This window comes from Protopterus annectens, chromosome 1.part1, assembly GCF_019279795.1.
Source record: "Protopterus annectens isolate FY-2018-M chromosome 1.part1, PAN1.0, whole genome shotgun sequence".
In the NCBI taxonomy this organism is placed as follows: domain Eukaryota; kingdom Metazoa; phylum Chordata; order Ceratodontiformes; family Protopteridae; genus Protopterus; species Protopterus annectens.
The window spans coordinates 1,011,013,689-1,011,029,396 of record NC_056726.1 but is presented as its reverse complement, the minus strand read 5'-3'; the positions used below and the strand labels follow the sequence as shown (position 1 = coordinate 1,011,029,396).

Below are 15,708 nucleotides of genomic sequence, written 5' to 3'. Positions count from 1 at the left end.
ATGAGGTATTTGTTTCCCACAAGATAAACAGTTATTAACTTTCTCTGACATCGGCTGAGGCAAGAAAGAGTCCCCAACGGTACTTAGCTTTATAGAAGTCTTAGTAGTATTGGTAGTAGTAATCTCTGGATCTGACCGACCGGCACTTGCGAACAGCTTCTGCTTCGGGCGCCACGCGGCAAGAAAGACTGAGGAAAATGGCGTCGGCTGATGCCTTTATGCCCGAATAACTGCCGCAATGACGTCGGGTGAAGTGCGACACCAGCCGAAGCCAGACCCAGACTTTGGAATCCGGCTGACCGATGGGCTGCCTGACGACAGGACAACCCATTTGTAAAGACTGCAGATGCATCCTTGAAGGACATCAAACATTCTCCAGGTCTACCAAATTTTCAGGTCATAGGAAGTCCGTAGGCTAATGGCCCTAGGGCCCTTACAAGCCTAGCCAAGTTACACCCTTATTTCCACAATCAGCATCAATTGACCCCATCCAAGAGGGAGGGATGCAGGTGAAACCCCAGGAGGTGAATTTACAGTTACCCATCCAATCATTTAGAATGCGTTTGAAGACAGCCAATGAGGTGCTCTATTTGACATGACGTGGGAGTATATTCCAAAGGTGTGATAACCTCTGGGAGACAAATCTGTCCCTCTCACAGGTTCTATTAATGTCACAAACCAGGTTGAGGTCTTTGGAGCAAGTAAACCATGTACCACTTGACTTGCAGATAGGTGCAAAGTTGTTTACTAAGCTAACGACCACAAGGGCCTTTTTAAGCCTAGCCATGCATCCCAAATCTCTGACAAGTTCTCAAATCCTTGACAAGTGTAAGCATGGGCCTGGGAGATGAACCATTTAAAGGTTACCTGTGTCCCTTAGAGACATAGGTGCCAAACCAGGGATGAATTTCCAGTTTCCCATCCAACTGTCCAAGTTGCACTTGAATTGGGTTAGGGAGGAACTCTGTTTCACACAGATGGGGAGCCTGTGCCATAGACAAGGTAGTCTCTGGGATACATACATATCTTTTCAGCAGGTATTATTTACATCACAGGCAAGGTTTCAGTCTTTAGAATGGGCAATTCTGATGCTGTTTGTTTTGTGGATATGCAGAAGTCCATTAGAGTGGATTCTGCCAATATCCTGTAGGCCAGGCAGAGATCTCCCCTCAAAAGCCTGTAGGAGAGAGAATACAGGGATAGGGCCTTGAGGTGGTCTGCATAGGATATTTTACTTATGCCCTGTACTCTTATTGAGAACCTCTGTGGACGTTCCAATTGTTGGATATGCCTTGTTAGGTACATACCAAAGGGGGGCACTGTACACGATGATAGGTTTAATGAATGCCAAATACTGTGGAACAATGACTTCCTTAGACTTAGATGCCATACCGTTGTTTATAAGTTGCGCAACATAGAATGATTTCCTCACCACTGTAGACATGGGATAGTCAAAGGCTAGATTACTATCTGTGTGTGTCCTTAAGGCCCTGACTACTAGGTCAACTCTAAGGGGTATGTTGTCAATATGATAGTTACTGGGGATGGATGACTTCTCAAAGGATACTATTATGCATTTCTTGGCATTTAGTTTTAGTCCATGGTTCTGACACCAGTTGTTTGTCTGTGTCAGCTCCTCCTGGAGAGCATTTGTGTCAGTGTGAGATTCAACAACTGATGGGAGGTTGGCGTAATGGTTAAGGTGCTTACCTTAAAAACACAAGGTGCAGGGTTTGATTCTGACATGGGGTAATTGGCTAGGCTTAAAAATGGCTCATAAGAGCAGTTAGCCTAGTACTAACCTATGAACCTATCCTAATTTGCAACCATCTGCAAATTTAGTCAGCCAGAGACCATGGACATTGGCCTTGACTTCTGAGAAGTAAATTCCAAAAAGGGAGTCCCCTTGAGACTGGCCTCTTTATAGAGGTGGTCTCCCCAATTCTAACTTCACATACAGGTTTGTAACTAACCTTGAGTTTGTCAATAATGCTTGAGTGGAGTACTGTGTCAAATGCCTTGGCCAGGTCAAGGTAGCCAGTGTGAACAATTTTGCCCTCATCCACTGCTTTGGTGACCTTCTCAAAGGAGTCTGCCAACTTGAGTAGGCATGATCTGCCCTTGACGAAACCAACTGGGCTGGGCCAAGTGTCTGGAGGTTTACTATATCTCGATCATCTCCATGATAATTCTTTTCCATGGCTTTACACACAAGACTAGTGAGACTTAAGGGTCTGTAGTTTCCAGGGTCTGTAGATGGCCCACCTTTGTGCAGAGGGATGACTGTTGCCTTTCTCCACTTATGAGGCACGAAGTCTGTTTGAAGGCTACAGTTAAATAACAATTCCAGATGCCCTAATCGGTCATGTTTCATGCTATTTAGATGGCATTCTAGGATACTGTCTGAGCCCACTGATGCACTGTTCTTGGTCTTAGAGACAGCACGAAGGATCTGTTCCCTAGTGACAGTGGGGGGACTTGCATTTGATATTTCCTGAGGCAAGGTTGAGGGGGAGAGAGGGGTAAAGTTGTTGCTGAATTTATCAGCCAGGGGGTTTGCTATATCTTCTGTCTCAGTATAGGTGGCTTCATTTACAATGAGCTCTGCACACAATTGTGTATTGCTTTTGAGGTTGCGGACATAGCTAAAGAATGCTTTGTGATTGTCTCTGGCCTGGGAGGCCAAACTTCTCTCAAATGTGGCTTTGGTAGACTTTATTTGTCCTCTGACTTGTTTGTTTAGTTTGATGAGAGTGCTTTTATCCTGCTGGGTGCTGTACCTCCTAATTTTTGCCAAGATTTTCTTCCTCCTGTTATACAGCCTACTAATTTGTGATTCCACTACGGTGGCTTGTTTGAGTTAATTCTCTACTTCTTCCTGGTGGGTACAGCTGCCTATTAACATGCTTGTACAGGGTTTCTGTGAACAGTTTTGCATAGGCAGCAGTGTTCTCAGGGTTTACGGGGGGTCCTGAAATGTTGCCAGATTCTCACTTAATAGCAGAAGATTAGCTTCAGAATAGTTCCCGAATATCAGTGACATTCTAATCTTTTAAACACTATAATTAAAGTGGACAGGAAGACTGAAAATAAAGCAAACCTGACAAAAAAATAATTTGGTTTTGCAACACCATGTATAAAACAGCTAACTAAAGACCAGACTGACTTAATAAAGCCTGAAACTTGGTAGCAAAAGTGTCTGAAATGTGATAGTATTAAAATACAAGTGCAAGCAGACAGAAGAGCTCATTACAGCTTCTATGCCTCTTCCATCACCACAGACATCCAGCTGTGGCCCAAGCAAGTTGTTTGATCTTTGGTAAACACATCTCATATGACTCTTTGCATAGTGCTTTTTCTGACATTAAGCTGATCATGCAAGTGTTCTGTGATGACAGACTGTGAACATTTTTTTTGCAATCAAAGGAAAATGCACAACTTGGTACTAGCTCTCTGTCTCTCCCACACCCAAAGATGCAATCTGTTTAACTCTTCCACTTATTGTTGTTTCATTTTGAGTGAAAGCTTCAACTTAATATTTTGTAATCTTTTACTATAAGCAATGCAACATTTACACCTCTAAAGATTATTTCAACCACTCCATCCTTACTTGATGCACTTTATCCATTCTTCTTTTTCTTCTAGTGTTGGAGCAGAGATTCGATATACCATGTGATTTCCTTCAACGACTCGTCCATCTGCTTCTGTTTTACAGGCCTTGATCGGCTGACCCCGACTGTTCGGTATATACAACTCAAAGCAGTTCTGAAATGAAACAAAAGGCCTAGCAAGTTAACAGAAAGGTCATTTATTTATTTCACTTTATGACTACATACACCCAGCTGCCAATTTCACCATTCTACGTCTTCAGCTTTTGGGGCAGAGCCTGGAAACGGTCTAGCTGGATGGAACAGTGATCTACCCTAGTCAACAAATACAAATAAAGAACTACTCAACAAATAAATAAATATTTAGATGTTATATGCATTTAACATAATTGTAGAGACGCACAAAAATATAGCTACTAAACAAACAGTCAAGCAACAAAATAAATATTAGTAAATTAAAAGTTAAAAAGTCATACTACTCCATCAAAAGCCATTTCACAAGGGTAGAGTTTGGGGGGTGGCCAAGATGATGGCTGGTCTGGTTAACTGCACATTTCCTTAGCTCTGCTATCTACTTTATATTTCTGACAAAAAATTTTAAAATCTCAGTCTAGTAATTCTATAAAATTCATTGATTCACATTCTCTAAAGTTCTTAGATGACTACACTGGAATATTTTTCTTCAACTGCTAAATCTTCTGTCAAAAACTCTTCTGAAAGAGATTTGACATTTCTTCAAGATGAGTTACTTTAAAAGCAATTTGCAGGACCAGTAAATGAAAAAGGAACTTCAAATCTTGCTTTCCACCATGAATGACTTATCTATAAAAACAGATAAAATGGACAGTAAACTGGATTCTTTCAAACAGAGCACAAAACAAACTGAGCAGTTAAAAGAAATGATAATGCAGCAGAGAACTCAGATTACTAGTATGGAAGAGACTCTAAATGACTTGGAGGGGGGCTGAGTGACAGAAGAGGAACTTCAAGGTGAATTTCTACGTAAACAAAACAATTCCTTACTAAATAAAATTGATGACCTAATAAACAGGTCAAGACAGAACAATCAGCGTATCTATGCGTTACCTGAAAAGACTGAAAGACAACAATAACAGATTTCCTCACATCTTGGCTACCTAACATCATGAATCTACCAGAGTCCCTTTCAAATGGTATAGAAAGGGCTCACAGGTCACTGGTACTGCCTTCTTCTTTTAAAAAGGTAATCCCAACTATAAGATCTATAACTGTATATTTTCTCTCTCTCCTCAAGATAAGGAATTAGTGCTAAAAACAGCATGGACAAATTCTCCAGTTAAGTTCAATGACAGTATAAGATTTGATAATGACTATTCGTTTGCAGTAATTTCAAAAGAAGAGAATATCTGCCACTCATAAAAGAAAGTGCAGTTGTGTACACTTGCCATAGATGTAGATGTTGGAGTGTATTCACTGTTGCAGTCATTGCATTTGGGTTATCTGCTTGCAGTAGCCCTCAGTCGGCCTGATTAACAAAGCCTTGGGTCCTACGTCGGTTGCGGTCTCTTCTTCCGTGACGTCAGGTCGTCAGGGGTATAAAACATGCAGCCGTCATTACATCAGTTTTTCTTGCCCCAGATGTCAAGTGCCTCCATAATGGGAAGCAATTAAATCTATAAATATACAAGGTTATACCTCAAACAAATAAGCAAATACACCAAAAAGCTTTTAAGCACTGAAAAGGAGAGAAGAGGTATAGCCAAATGAAGTCAGGGGGCTGGAGGGAGGGTAACCAGGACAGCAACTGTGAATACACTTGAACATCTACATTTATGGTAAGGGTAACACAACTGTACTATGTTCTTCGTGATTCACTGTTGCAGTCATTACATTTGGGTAGATTCCCAAAGCTAAGGATGGGAGGAGGAATTTAGATAGTATTAGGACCAGCTATAAGGTCCTGCAAAACTGCAGTGGCAAAGCCAGCTCTGGATTTAGAGAAAATTGGCAAACGGTAATGCTTGGTGAAAGTATGCACAGAACTCCAGGTAGCAGCTTCTAGGATGTCCCTGGTAGGTAAGCCTCTGAGAAAGGCTGTAGAGGTAGATGCAGCCCTGGTTGTGTGGGACCTGATCCCCTGTAGGATAGGTTTTCCATGGTGCTTATAGCAGAAATGAATGCAATGGCCTATCCATTTGGAGAGGGTTCACTTTGAAACAGCTTTCCCCTCTGTCCCTGCAGCAAATGCCACCAGTAGTTGTTAAGATTTCCTTTGAGGTTTAGACCTGTCCAAGTAGAATCTAAGCTATCTGTGCACATCTAAGGAGTGCAGTATCCATTCCCCTTTGTTCTGTAGATTAGGAAAGAATGTAGGCAAATGAATGGACTGATTAAAGGCCACACTGGATACCACCTTTGGCATGAAAGAGGGATTGGTCCCGAGGGACACCCTGTCCGCGTGAAAGATGATGAAAGGCTCCACTGCCATAAGGGCCTGTAATTCAGATACCCTTCTTGCTGAAGTGATGGCTAAAAGGGAAGCTGTTTTCCAAGAAAGGAATTTTAAATCTGCAGTAGCAGCTGGCTCAAAAGGAGGAAGGGTGAGTTTCTCCAATACAAAGTTAAGGTCCCAGGATTGAGTTGGAGCTCTCCTGGGTGGTCTTAAATTTTTGGCCCCTCTGAGGAACTGCTTGAGCAGTGGAAGAGAGACAAGGGGAGGTTCTGTGTTATAATGAGCTGAAATGGCTGAGTCGTGAATTGAGGAAAAAACTATCAGTTTATGTTGTGAAGCATCTCAGTTAAGTTATTGTGAAATATGAGGTAAACTGGGCACTGCTGTGCTCATCCCTTGAGACTGGTTCCAGGCACAGAATCTTTTCCATTTTTCAGCATAACATTTTCTAGTACTAGGCCTCCTTGCCTCTAAAATGACATCCATCACTGGTTTACTGAAGGATGGTAAAGGAGAGCTTAGGTAATTAGCTAGGCTGCTAGATTCAGTGTTTGAAGCTGAGGGTGGAGAATCTGGTTCTCCTGCTGAGACAACAGGGTAAGAGTCTGAGGCAGGTGCCATGGGGCCAACAGTGGCACACTGCGCAGGAGGCGGTACCAGTGTTGGCGTGGCCAGGCTGGTGCAATCAAAATCATCCTTGGTTTGTCTTGTTTGATCTTTTGTAGTACTTTGGAGAGCAGAGCCAGAGGGAAAAAAAACAAACTGATAGGTTTTTCCAGCTGAAGGACAGAGCATCCACTTTCCAAGCTTGTCTGTGGGGAGTTCTTGCACAACATTTTTCCAGTGGATAGTTCTGGGGGAGGCAAACGGGTCTAAATCTGGGCTCCCCCATTTGCTTGTCAACACGTTGAAAATCCTTGGTTCCAGTTTCCACTCATGTGAGTCCGTGAGGGTTCTGCTTAGTCCATCTGCCAGTGTATTTAGTTTTCCTGGCTGGAATTGAGCTTGTAGATGTACTTGGTAGCTCAAGGCTGTGTTCCACAATGCCATGGCTAGTCTGCAGAGGGGGGTAAGAATGTGTACCCCCCTGCTTGCTTATGTACCACATAACAGCGGTGTTGTCCATCTTTACCATTAATTGTCCTGGAAGAATGTGGTCCTTGAAGGCTGTCAGAGCATTCTGTACAAATAACATTTCTTTATGATTGATGTGAAGGTGCATTTAAATTGGGTTCCATTTGCCCTGAATGCACTTCCCTGCCAGGTGCACCCCCCCATGCATAGTCTGATGCGTCTGTTAGGGTTTGGGCGGCAGGGGGTGTGAATGGTAGTCCCTTGTTTTGGTGGCAGGCCTCTGCCCACCAAAGGAACTCTAGGCGCAGACAAGAAAAGATAGGAATCATTGCTTCTAGATCCTGAGAATGTTGACACCATAGGCTTTTTAGATACCACTGTAGTCTCCTGATATGCAGTCTTGCACATGGAATTAGAAGAATGCAAGAGGCCATGAACCCCAAGGCTGGTAGTATTTGCCTTGCAGATAGTAGGGTTTTTGTGACCACTTGTCTGAAGTAGGTTGTCAAGTGAATTTGTTTCTCCGGCGTGAGGAAAGCCAAATCTGGGAAGTTGCATTCAAGCTTGCTCCCAGGAATATAATTTGTTGACAGGGTACCAGGTGTGATTTCTTTTCGTTTATGGTGTGCCCCAGACAAGTTAGCACCCTCTGTACAAAAGATAGATGATTCAAAAGTATGTCCTGGTTTTCTTCCTGAATTAGACAATCGTCCAGGTATTGGTATATTTGAATATTTCTTTGCCTGCAAAATGCAATGACTGGAGCTAGGCACTTTGTGAATACCCTGGGCACAGTACATAAGCCAAAGGGCAGTGCAGAGAACTGATAGTGTGTGTAGCCTGCTTTGAAGCGTGGGTATCTTCTGCAAGATTCCCTGATTGGGATGTGCCGGTATGTGTCCTTTAAATTTAGTGTTGCCAACCAAGCATCTTTGCTTAGCATAGGAAGCAACTGGTGAAGTCAGCATCTTGAATTTTGGAATCACCAAAAAGGTGTTTAGAGTAGGAAGGTCCAGGATAGGATGCCATGAATGGTCTTTTCTGGGTACCAGGAAAAAACTCGAGTAGAAACCTTGCCCCTTTTTCTCTTCTGGTACCAATTGAATAGCCCCTATGCTTAAGAGAGAGTGTACTTGCTTTTGGGCCTCTGCCCACTGCTTTGGAGGTAGATCCAGCCAACCGCTTGGAGTTGGTGATATGTGGAAGTGAAATCTGTATCCTTGGGACATTATAGTTAAAATCCATTTGTCCTGGGTAATGAGTCCCCAGTTCTTTGCATGAAGTGCAATCTTTCCCCCCAAAGGGGGAGCCAGTTGAGAAGTGCTTGGAAGTTTTAAAAAGAAGCCACTGAGACAGTTTACCATAGGGGGAGAGTTTTATTACTCCCAAATTTGGAAGTGGAGGCCCCCCACTGCTTAGTCCTGTGCATCACCTGGGACTGGAGCCTGGGTGCTCTGCTGGATCTGGATTTGGACTGAGAAGGTCTAGAAGTGGCAGGAAAGAACCAATTCTTAGAAGGCCAATGCCTGCTAAATCTTGGAGGTTGTACTTGTAAAAAGTATTTAACAGTTTGCATAGATTTAACTTTTTCCTACTTCTTTTTACAAACAACTTCTTTCTTGTTGCCAAACAGGTAGCCCTGATTTAAGGGAGCATCCAGTAATTTTGCTTTAACCTGATCTGGCAAGGAGTGCTCCTTAAGCCAAGCATGCCTTCTAAGTACAGACCCAGTTACCGTAGCCCTGCAAGATGCCTCTAGTGAATCAAAACCACATTGCAATGTATGTTTACCAACTTGTTCAGCAGAATGCATAAAATCCTGTAAATCCTTATTTTTCAGCACAATCAGGAATCAACATTTTCTGTTTAAACAAACCAATAATATACAGCTGATACTTTAACATATGAAACTGGCAATTCAAGGCCCTAATGGCCAAAGTTGCAGAAGTGTATACCTTCTTACCCCATCTATCCAGCGCCCTGGAGTCTCTATCAGAGTGGGTAGGATTTTTGGCAGTAGTAGCTTTAATGCCCTTGGGTCTCTCTGAAATGGTTTCAGGATCCGGCAGTAGGATTTTTGAAAAAGAACTTGTGAGAGTCAGGAACCCTGTAATATCTATCAGGTTTTCTGGAAGCAGGAGGTAGAGAGTCAGGGGCCATGCTAGATTCCGAAAAGGCATAATCAACAATGTCCAGTACAGGAGGTATAAGCTAAAGGCCTGTGCTGGGGCAGGAGTAAGAAATTCCTAAGCCTCCGTTTAGAATAAGATAAATCCTGACTTTCCCAACGAAAAAGCTCCCGGAGAGTCTGCAAGGTTTCACCAAAAGAGAAATCCTCTTGGGGGGGGGGGGGGGGCAGACGGAATAGAGTCCTCAACATCAGAATCCTCATAGGTAGATAAGTGTAAATCCAGGTTATCAGAGGAAACAGAAATTTCAGAATCCTGGTCAGAAGTATCATAAGCAAACTCAGTCCTAGGTCTCTTAGAGGGGGAAGGTTGGCTTCCCCTGATTAAAGTAATAGTCAGTTATTCTTATCATTTGTTCTTTAGGCATAGAGGCCTGACCATGCGGTCTGGGCATCAGATTAGCCCTTGAAGAAGATGGCGCTGATTTAATATGCAAGTCAGTAGGCCTGAATACATCCTCAGAAGCCGGTGCCTGCACAGCGGCTCCGGACCCATCCAAGGTAGAGACATCCACAGGTTCCACAGTTGAAGCATCTCGCGGCATACCGGACTCCGAATGGGTCTCAGTAGATGCCTGCGAATCTGAAGTAGCGGGTATCAGGGACTGCAAAAGCACCTCACTGAGTACTGGCGAACTGGGTGGCCTGTCGCTGTCTATCTTTGCGTTTTTTCGGAATGTCGGTAGTCGGATGGCTTACCGAAGACGTATCAGGATAATTGAACCGAGCACCAAAAAATTTAGAAGCGTAAATATACCGGCGATGGAAAGTTCGTGGTTTAAATAAGGCACAAAACCGACAGCGAGGTACATCGTGGTCAGGGCCTAGGTAAGGAATACAGTACGAATGAAAATCTTTATGAGGTATTTGCTTTCCACAAGAAATGCAATTATTTACTTTTACTCACATCGGTTTAGAGCAAGAAAAAGTTTCCCCAACGGGGTACTTAGCTTTTAGTTGAACACTTCAGTTCTGAAACTCAAAAACGAAAAATTCAGGAGTCGGCCGACCGGCACTTGCGATCTGCTTCTGCTTCAGGCACCGCACAGCAAGAAACACTGATGTAATGACATCGGCTGCATGTTTTATACCCCTGACGACCTGACGTCATGGAAGAGACCGCAACCGACATAGGACCCAAGACTTTGTTAATCAGGCCAACTGAGGGCTACTGCAAGCAGATAATCCAAATGTAATGACTGCAACAGTGAAACAAGAAGAACATCTAAAAAGAGACACTTTAAAGTTCAATCTTTTGTTCCCTGCAAGATTAATTTTTTCCCCAGATGGCATTAAAACATTTGACACCTTGGACTCTGTTGTTTCATATCTAGAAACTAATAACATCCTGGATCAAAAAGAATAAATGGACTGGACTGGTATTTCACTTACGCATCAAGCAGAGAACAACTGGAAATTAGTAGACAAGAAAAAGAAGAAACTAAACAATATTTTAATTTTAGTTTCCTAGTATTTGGATTATTATTTATATTATATAATCAAATCTTATAAAAATAAGTTTTATTTTAATCATAATCCAAAGGAAAAAATGTAAAAGCTTTTTATTCCTGTTTGTCATCTTGTTGTTACACTTTCCTTACCCAATAATATATGACACACTGTTTAACTCTATTTTGCTTCTTACATTACGGTACTATGATAAGTAAGGGTTTTTAAGCTTTAGTTAATTAATCTGATTTACTGTTTTGATATATGTTCAAGAGAAAATAACAATGTGCTATAGAGGAGACTTTAAGGATACTGAAGGACTTCTAACCATCCCCTATACTTTCCAAATAGTTTATTACATTAATAATATACATTTGTGATTTGTGCTAAAAATAATTTTAAGAAGTTGAAGCTTTAATAACTGTTTACATGATTCTAAACTTTTAGTTATGTACTTACCATAACTTTAGATGTTTGGGATCCATCTCACCTACATTCTGTACTGATGCGACTCGGCACGCTATGCTATAGAGCGAAGCCTCTTATTGGCTGAGCTATTCTCTATCCCAGGATTCACCACTACTAATCCCCCAGATCTTGTTTGTCCGCATTCATGCACACACACATAACTTGTTTATATAACATTGCCAGATGTTTCAAGATGAAACGATAGAATTCGGATCTCTTCTGATCTCCAAGGAAGGGGGAAGGAGGGTGGGTTATTGGGAATGTAGGCGAGATGGATCCCAAACATCTAAAGTTATGGTAAGTACATAACTAAAAGATGTTATGTGATCCTATCTCGCCTACATTCTGTACTGATGGGACAGCGTCCCTAGCACCTAAATCCTGGGTGGCTCACTGGAAAACACTCCTGAGCACTGTGGAACCAAATGAAGCTCACCCCCGAGATGCCACATCCAATTTGTAGTGGGAAATGAAGGTGTGCGGGGAAGACCACGTAGCCGCAGCACAAATGTCACTAATGGCAAGCTTAGAATGGAATGCTATTGAAGTAGCCATAGCCCTTGTAGAATGAGCTTTGACAGAGGTGGTAAGCTCTTTATTAGAAAAGGAATAAGCTTGAGTAATACAGTCCCTGATCCATTTGGCAATAGTGACCTTTGTGACGGCTTTGCCCAATTTATTATCCGCAAAGGACACAAACAATTGATCTGTTTTCCTTGTTTGTTTGGTCCTGTCTAGATAAAAACGCAATTGCCTGTGGACATCCAATGTGTGGAATATGTATTCTGCTTTGTTTGAGTACTTTGGAAAGAAAACTCGAAGCTCTAATGACTGTTGCAGGCAAAAACTGGAACAAACTTTAGGGACAAAGGATGGATTAGGCCTGAGAGATACTCTATCTTTGTGAAAAACCAGGTACAGTGGTTTTACAGATAGAGCTTGAAGCTCTGAAACCCTTCTGGCAGAAGTAATTGCGACCAGAAAAGCAGTCTTCCAAGATAGAAATTTCAAATCACATGTTGCTGCCGGTTCGAAGGGGGAGGAGGTTAAGGCACGTAACACCACATCGAGATCCCACGGAGGAGGAGGATGAGAAATCGGAGGTCGTAAAAGCGCAGCACCTTTCATGAAGGTTTTACACAATCTGTTGCTCATTAAAGGTGGGTTTATAGATTCATGAAAATTTGAAATAGCTGCCAATTGGACCTTGATGGTAGAGACTGAAGAACCTTGATTGAAAAGGGAAGTTAGAAATTTTAGGACTTCTGATACAGGAATAGTGATGGGATCCAGACCCCGGAGTTGAACTCAAATAGCAAATCTCTTCCATTTGCTAGAATACAATTTCTTAGTGGCAGACTTGTGGGCCGAAGATAAGATATGTACGACTTCCGGGTCTAAGGTATGATTCCTGACTATAGTCGGAAGAGGAGGAGCCAAGCTGTTAATTTCAAGGTGTGGAGGGACTGGTGGAGTAGTCCCGACTGATGAACTAATAGGTCTGGAATCTGATCCAGGAACCATGGACCGTCCAGTGCATATTTCCGAAGATAGGGGAACCATACCTGACGAGGCCAGTAGGGAACAACTAAGATCATTTTGCTCCCCAAGTGAGACGCCTTTTAGATCACTCTGGGAAGGAGGGGAACTGGGGGAAAAGCGTATAGCAAGCCGGTGGGCCAAGGATGGGCTAGTGCGTCCATAGGGCTCTCCCCCAGAGCAGGAGTGAGGGAGAAGAACTTTTTGCACTTCGCATTCAGCGGGGTTGCGAAGAGGTCGCAACAAAGAATTCCCCATTTGCTGAAAATCTGAGTTGCGACCGTATTGTTCAGAGACCACTCGTGTGGAGACAGGATGGTTCTGCTCAGTCTGCCGGCTATCACATTGGACTTGCCCGGGATACGAGTCGCCACTAGAAATCGTTTGGTCGACACTGCCCATTCCCAAACTCTCATGGCCTCTCTGCAAAGGGGGTAGGATCTGGTCCCTCCTTGCTTGCTCAGGTACCAGACTACTGACATGTTGTCAGAGTGAACGGCAATTACGCCCTGAGGGAGGTAATCGTGAAGGGCTTGAAGGGACAGAAACACCGCCCTCATTTCTAAAATGTTGATATGAAGGAGGCTTTCTTCCGAATGCCATTTGCCTTGGACTGACCTGCCCAGGGAATGCCCCCCCCCCCACCCCATCTGGGAGGCGTCCGTAGTCAAAGTGGCCACTGAAAAAATATTTTGAGATTTACTTGCTTACTGCTTGCTGCTTCTTGCTGTGGGATGGATCTGAAGTGTCCTTAAGACACTCAGTCTTGCTGGCTGGATTCTGCTAAAATTCAAAGTCTAGTTATATTTGCATTCACAGTCTGTTGCATACAGAAACTTGCAGAATATACACTGATGAGAGAATATACTTTGCAGCATCAACTTTAGAGAGCAGTAACAAATAACTTTTTATAATAAACCAAACGGAAACACGTTGCAGGCTTAACGTACTGTTCCAACTTTACTTCTCATATAGTACAGATGATGTGAGAGATATAACATTTACCTTAGGACTTGTGTCCCTACCATACCTCTAACATAGCTGGATTTATACAGCTCTTTATATACAGTTTTAGTCCTGTAGAAACAATACTAAGCTTCCTTGTTTAACAATGTCTTGTAAGAGACCATCTTTTCTGACAGTGTGAATATCCTGTAACAGTGTCCTGATGTCCATGTAGAAAAACATATTTTTGAGGAAACACATTGTTCTGTATTCTATTTGGATCTGTGTATATGAACATATGTTCTTGTACCAATGCTGATAAGCATATCCTGTTTTTTATGCAGAAAAACATATTTTTGAGAAAACACATTGTCAGAGATCAGCTTTTCTGACAGTGTGAACATCCTGTATTTTATTTGGATCTTTGTATAAAAAACATCTGTTCTTGTGTCATGTCCTGTTTTTCCACGCAGAAAAACATATTTTTGAGAAAACACATTGTCACAGTGTCATAAACATATCCTGTTGTTTTAGGAAACATATTGTGTCCATTTTTTATATGCAGAAAAGCATGTCAGTGTTCTTTAAAAGCAGATTTTGCATTTTTGTTCTTGCATACATCCTGTTTGAGTCTGTAAGGGAAAAATGTCCATTCTTTAAAAGCAGATTTTGTATTTTTGCTCTTGCATACATCCTGTTTGAGTCTGTAAGGGAAGAATGTCCATTCAGCAGATTCCTTTTCCAAGCCATGGTCATTTAGTATGACTGCTGATCACATATTACTAAACTTTGTTTCTGCATTTAAGCAAGCCTTTTCTTTCAGCATATTTACAACATAATTAATTTCAGATTTATATTCATAAAATCTAACAATTCCCTCTGTTTTTAAACATACTCAAAACATTTTATATAGAAAACACATTAAGAAACAAACCTTTAGTTTGATACAACAAATCAAAATGCAATTTTACATAGTTAATACAATGATATTAAGTATTACTACCAAAACTGAATGTATTTAACAACTTTTTATTTTGCAGACCATTCTGTGAAAATATTTTATCAATTATGAGCTGTGTCTCCTTTAATGTTATTTTTTTTTTAACTTGATCAATTTATTCTTTTGCAATCACAGAATTTAATTTATGACTTAGAACTGTTCCATCAACTCTTTGCAACTGTTGAACCAACTATAAGAGACAGTAAACCATGTGCTACTGCAAGCATTTATACACTACTGAAAACATACAATTTCAATGTCATTTTAACCATAACATTGTGTTCATGTCTCTGAGCTGCTCATTAACATCTTGGTAAAATACTGAACTGGGCTTAGATAATAAATACTTGAAAGCAATTATTTTACTGGGGTAAAACCAGTGATATTACAACTTGACAAATTACTTTTGAACTTATTACAATGTATCCTGTACAGTATGTATTTACATAGACTGTTTGCTGTTCATGCATTTCAATCTAGTAGGTACCCTGGACCCATTTTTTATTTAAATATGGTTTTTCACACATATTTATTACTAGACATTAATCTCATTTGTACTGAAATTTTCTGCATTTGTACATACAAAGACTATCATTTGTACTGAATTTCTACATTTGTACATACAATGACTATAAAGTACATTTAGTCTAATCTTACAAATTTAATAACATTAATATTAAGCAAAATCTTGGAAAATGTTTGTCTCTTTAGAAATATCTAGTGGAATTGCCACCAAATTTATATGTCCTGTTATTTTAAACTACATCATGCTTTTTATACCAACATTGTTTTGCCAAAAACATATTAAAAATAGTGACCATTCTTGCTATTAGAAACATTTATGCATTTTGCATATCTTTATTATCTCTTGTATAGCTTTAATAAAGCAATTTTAAATCATCTCTTGTTTTTTAAACCATCTCTTGTATAGCTTTACAGTTTAACAGGTTGTAAATACAATTTTATACTAAACAATACAATAATAACCATTATGATAGCTATTAAC

The 15,708-nt window shown here is 41.2% G+C and overlaps 1 protein-coding gene across 1 annotated transcript in view; it reads right to left on the bottom strand.

Annotated features, from left to right (window-relative positions):
- CYTH2 (cytohesin 2) overlaps nucleotides 1-15,708 on the bottom strand; it is a 1,422,969-nt gene that overhangs the window by 101,986 nt on the left and 1,305,275 nt on the right. The window contains exon 11 of the mRNA XM_044079709.1: nucleotides 3,611-3,765. Coding sequence (XP_043935644.1) covers nucleotides 3,611-3,765 — 155 coding nt within the window. The remainder of the gene's footprint in view (nucleotides 1-3,610; nucleotides 3,766-15,708) is intronic.